Source organism: Verticillium alfalfae, genomic scaffold (genome assembly GCF_000150825.1).
Source record: "Verticillium alfalfae VaMs.102 supercont1.1 genomic scaffold, whole genome shotgun sequence".
NCBI lineage: Eukaryota > Fungi > Ascomycota > Sordariomycetes > Glomerellales > Plectosphaerellaceae > Verticillium > Verticillium alfalfae.
The window spans coordinates 4,538,252-4,541,474 of record NW_003315038.1 but is presented as its reverse complement, the minus strand read 5'-3'; the positions used below and the strand labels follow the sequence as shown (position 1 = coordinate 4,541,474).

The 3,223-nt window shown below is 59.2% G+C and overlaps 2 protein-coding genes across 2 annotated transcripts in view; one reads left to right on the top strand and one right to left on the bottom strand.

The window, feature by feature from the left end:
* VDBG_01385 (xenobiotic compound monooxygenase) overlaps positions 1-716 on the top strand; it is a gene marked incomplete at both ends in the record, with an annotated part of 1,618 nt that extends 902 nt beyond the window's left edge. The window contains 2 exons of the mRNA XM_003009656.1: positions 23-511; positions 585-716. Coding sequence (XP_003009702.1) covers positions 23-511; positions 585-716 — 621 coding nt within the window. The remainder of the gene's footprint in view (positions 1-22; positions 512-584) is intronic.
* A 129-nt stretch (positions 717-845) lies between these two features.
* Positions 846-2,723, bottom strand: VDBG_01384 (acetyl-CoA hydrolase; the record flags this gene model as incomplete). The annotated part of the gene is made up of 1 exon (XM_003009655.1): positions 846-2,723. The coding sequence occupies one exon, from the start codon at positions 2,601-2,603 to the stop codon at positions 1,023-1,025; it is 1,581 nt and encodes a 526-aa protein (XP_003009701.1).
* Positions 2,724-3,223: the final 500 nt, after the last annotated feature.

The following is a 3,223-nucleotide window of genomic DNA, read 5'->3' as shown; positions in this document are numbered from 1 at the left end:
CGCCTCTCGTGCCGGCAAGCAGTTCGCTGCGCAGCACGCCGAAGCCGTCTTCGTGTCGGCCCACGCGCCCGCCGTGTGCGCCAAGAACGTGGCCGAGATTCGCGCCCTCGCCGATTCCGGCTACGGGCGCAACGGCAAGGACATCAAGGTGCTCGCGCTCGTGACGCCCATCCTCGGGCGCACGGAGGAGGAGGCGCAGGCCAAGCTCGCCGACTACAGGCAGTACGCGTCGCTCGAGGGCGCGCTGGCGCTGTTTGGCGGGTGGACGGGCATCGATCTTGGCCAGTACGGCGACGAGCAGGAGCTGCGCCAGGTCGAGAGCAACGCCGTACGGTCGACGGTGGAAGGGTATGCCCGATTCTCGCCCGGCACGGCCAAGTGGACCAAGCACACGATTGCTGAGCATGTGAGCATCGGCGGCAATGGGCCTGTGCTTGTCGGTACGGCGGAACAGGTGGCTGATGGTCTGGAGACTTGGGTGCGGGAGGCGGATGTTGATGGCTTCAACTTTGTGAGTTTCCAGAGTGGATGCTTGAATGAATGCGGTCACTGACCTTGCCAGGCCTATGTTCTCTTTTCCCCAGTCCTTTGAGGACATCATTGAGCTGCTGCTGCCCGACTGCGCAGCGCCGGCCTCTTCTGGACGACTACGCCGTACGGCGGGCACATACCGCGAGACTTCTACCGACGTGAGGGCCAAAAGCAGCTCTGGATGAGCATGTCGCGGCGTCTTACGTGTGGAAGGAGGGCGTGTCAGCAGAGGAGGCTGTTATTTCCGGCAGAGCCCTCGACACCAAAGGTAGACTGATATAAAACACGTATAGACAATCAGACATATCGAGTCATGGTTTGAACAAGTAAATTCGAGAAATGTCTGTGACAATGACGGCTTAGATCAAGTCTGTGATCCTAAGCGGTCCGTCAGCTCCGTAGAGCTCTACGAAAACTTTGTGAACCATTTCTACAACGAAAACTGGTCACTGACTGCCTCGCACCTCCCTACCTCTCTCGTCACGTCTTATTTAGAAGCTCTTGACCTTCTGCATGCTGCCCTCCTCTAGAAGCGCCTTGTGCATGTCGAAGCTGTTGAACAGCAGGTGTGGCTCGTGGCCCCAGCCCTTCTTGAGGCACTCAAACTCGGCCTTGTCGAGGTAGCGCTCCAGGATGGGCTGGTATACGGGGTGGGCGCACTTCTTGATGATGACTCTCGCCCTCTCGCGGGGGCTGAGACCACGCACGTCGGCGAGACCGTTCTCCGTGACGATGACGTCGAGGTCGTGTTCCGTCTGATCGACGTGCGTGCACATGGGCACGATGCAGCTGACACCGTGAGGGTCGGTCTTGGAGGGCCTTGTGCTGGGGGTGTGCATGATGGAGTACTTGGAACTGCGGAGGAAATCGGCGCTGCCTCCGAGACCGTTGAGCATGCGGCTGCCCATGACGCAGGTCGAGTTGGCGTGCGCATACATGTCGACCTCGACAGGGGTGTTCATGCCAATGACACCAAGGCGGCGGATAATTTCAGGCGAGTTGGACACTTGTTGACTGCGGAGAAGGAGTTTGCCGTGGTAGTCCTCCCAGTTGTCGTAGAAGCGGCGGAAACCATCGGGAGAGAAACGGATCGACGTAGCGGTGGCAAAGTCAAGGCGACCAGAATCGAAGAGGTCGAGGAAGGTGTCCTGGATGACCTCGGTCCAGACCTTGAGGTTCTTGAAGTTGGATTCGGAGAGACCTCCAATAACGGCGTTGGCAATGTTGCCAATACCGGACTGTAGAGGCAGCAGGGACGCGGGCAGTCGGCCGCGCGAAACCTCGTGCTCGAAGAACTCAATCAAGTTGTCGGCGATAGCTTTGCTGCCGGCATCGGCGGGTGTGTTGGGGGACGTCTGGTCCTGGTAATCGGACTCGATGATGCCCACGACCTTTTCCGGGTCAATAGGAATGGATGTGGAGCCGATTCGGTCCTCGACACCCATGATAAGGTAAGGCTTGCGCTTGGGGGGAAGTTCTGTCATGGTGATGTCGTGCAGGCCCTCAAAGCTGGGCAGCGATGTGTTGACCTCGATGATGATCTTGTTGGCCATCTGGATGAGCTCGGGCGTGGCACCGACGGAGGCACCTGGGACGATGCTGCCGTCTTCCATAATGTCGGTCGCTTCGACGACGACAACGTCGAGTTTGTCGTTTGGCCTGTCCTTGGTGTAGAAGCCGTACATGAGATCGACGGGAAACATGGACAGGTGCTTGTCGAAGAATGAAATGCGACCCTCGTTGATGCCCTTGGCGATGGACTTGCCGACCTGGTGGGGGCTTCGACGGTCAATCATGTCAAGACCAGCCCAACGGTCTTCCGTCTCAGCACCGGATGAGGCGCCCACGAATAGTGAGTACTTTAACTTTCCCTGGAGGTTGTTCTGCTCGACGTGATCGGCGAGGTAGGTGGGCATCTTCTTGGGGTAGCCGACACCGGTAAAGCCAGACCAGCCGATGTACGCGCCATTGGGGAAGTGCTGAAGGAGCTTATCGGGTTGGGTTAGCTTCTTGAGCATGGAAGGGCGGCGCACACGGGCCTTGAGGGCCGCCGAAGCGATTGGTGAGGCCATTGACGCTTCGCGACTGGCTTCCCAGTTGTTCAGTGGTGGAGGGGAGAGGGGGGTTGTCCGTCGGAGCAAGCTGTCCGCGAAGGTCGACCAGCAGCAGCTTCCAACAGGCAATCCGACAGGCAGCAGACGAGCTATTCGGCAGAGTTGAGCGAGAAAGGAACGAAGAGTCGCTCCGGGGCAGCCGCCAAGTGGGAACGAAGCAAGCTTTATATTGTGGTGTTGCTCAGGGCGCCATCAGCCCACTTCCAAAGACCTGTGACGTATTGGTGCTGTCGGCGGGCAGCTGGCGACTGGGTGCTGAGCCCAGGCAACTCGAAGGGAGGCCCAGGATAGCACTCAATTGGCCAATCATGATGGTGTCTTTCGAGGGTCGCGTCGCTCAGGGACGTGTCGCCAGGTGCCAAGATGGTCCGGCTAAGCAAGCGGGGGTTGGAGCTCTGAAGGCGGGCCTGAGGGAGCTCCAGCGCATTGATTGACAGGCGGGTCTTCTTTGAAACATCCGTAGATGCGAGCAGCTTTCTCGGTCCAGCTCGGCCGGACGAAGCTCGGCGAGCTGGGGTTGGCTGACCTGGACAGGGTCCCCACTGTTCCGGTGGTCCGGACGAGCGGTGCTGTGCTTG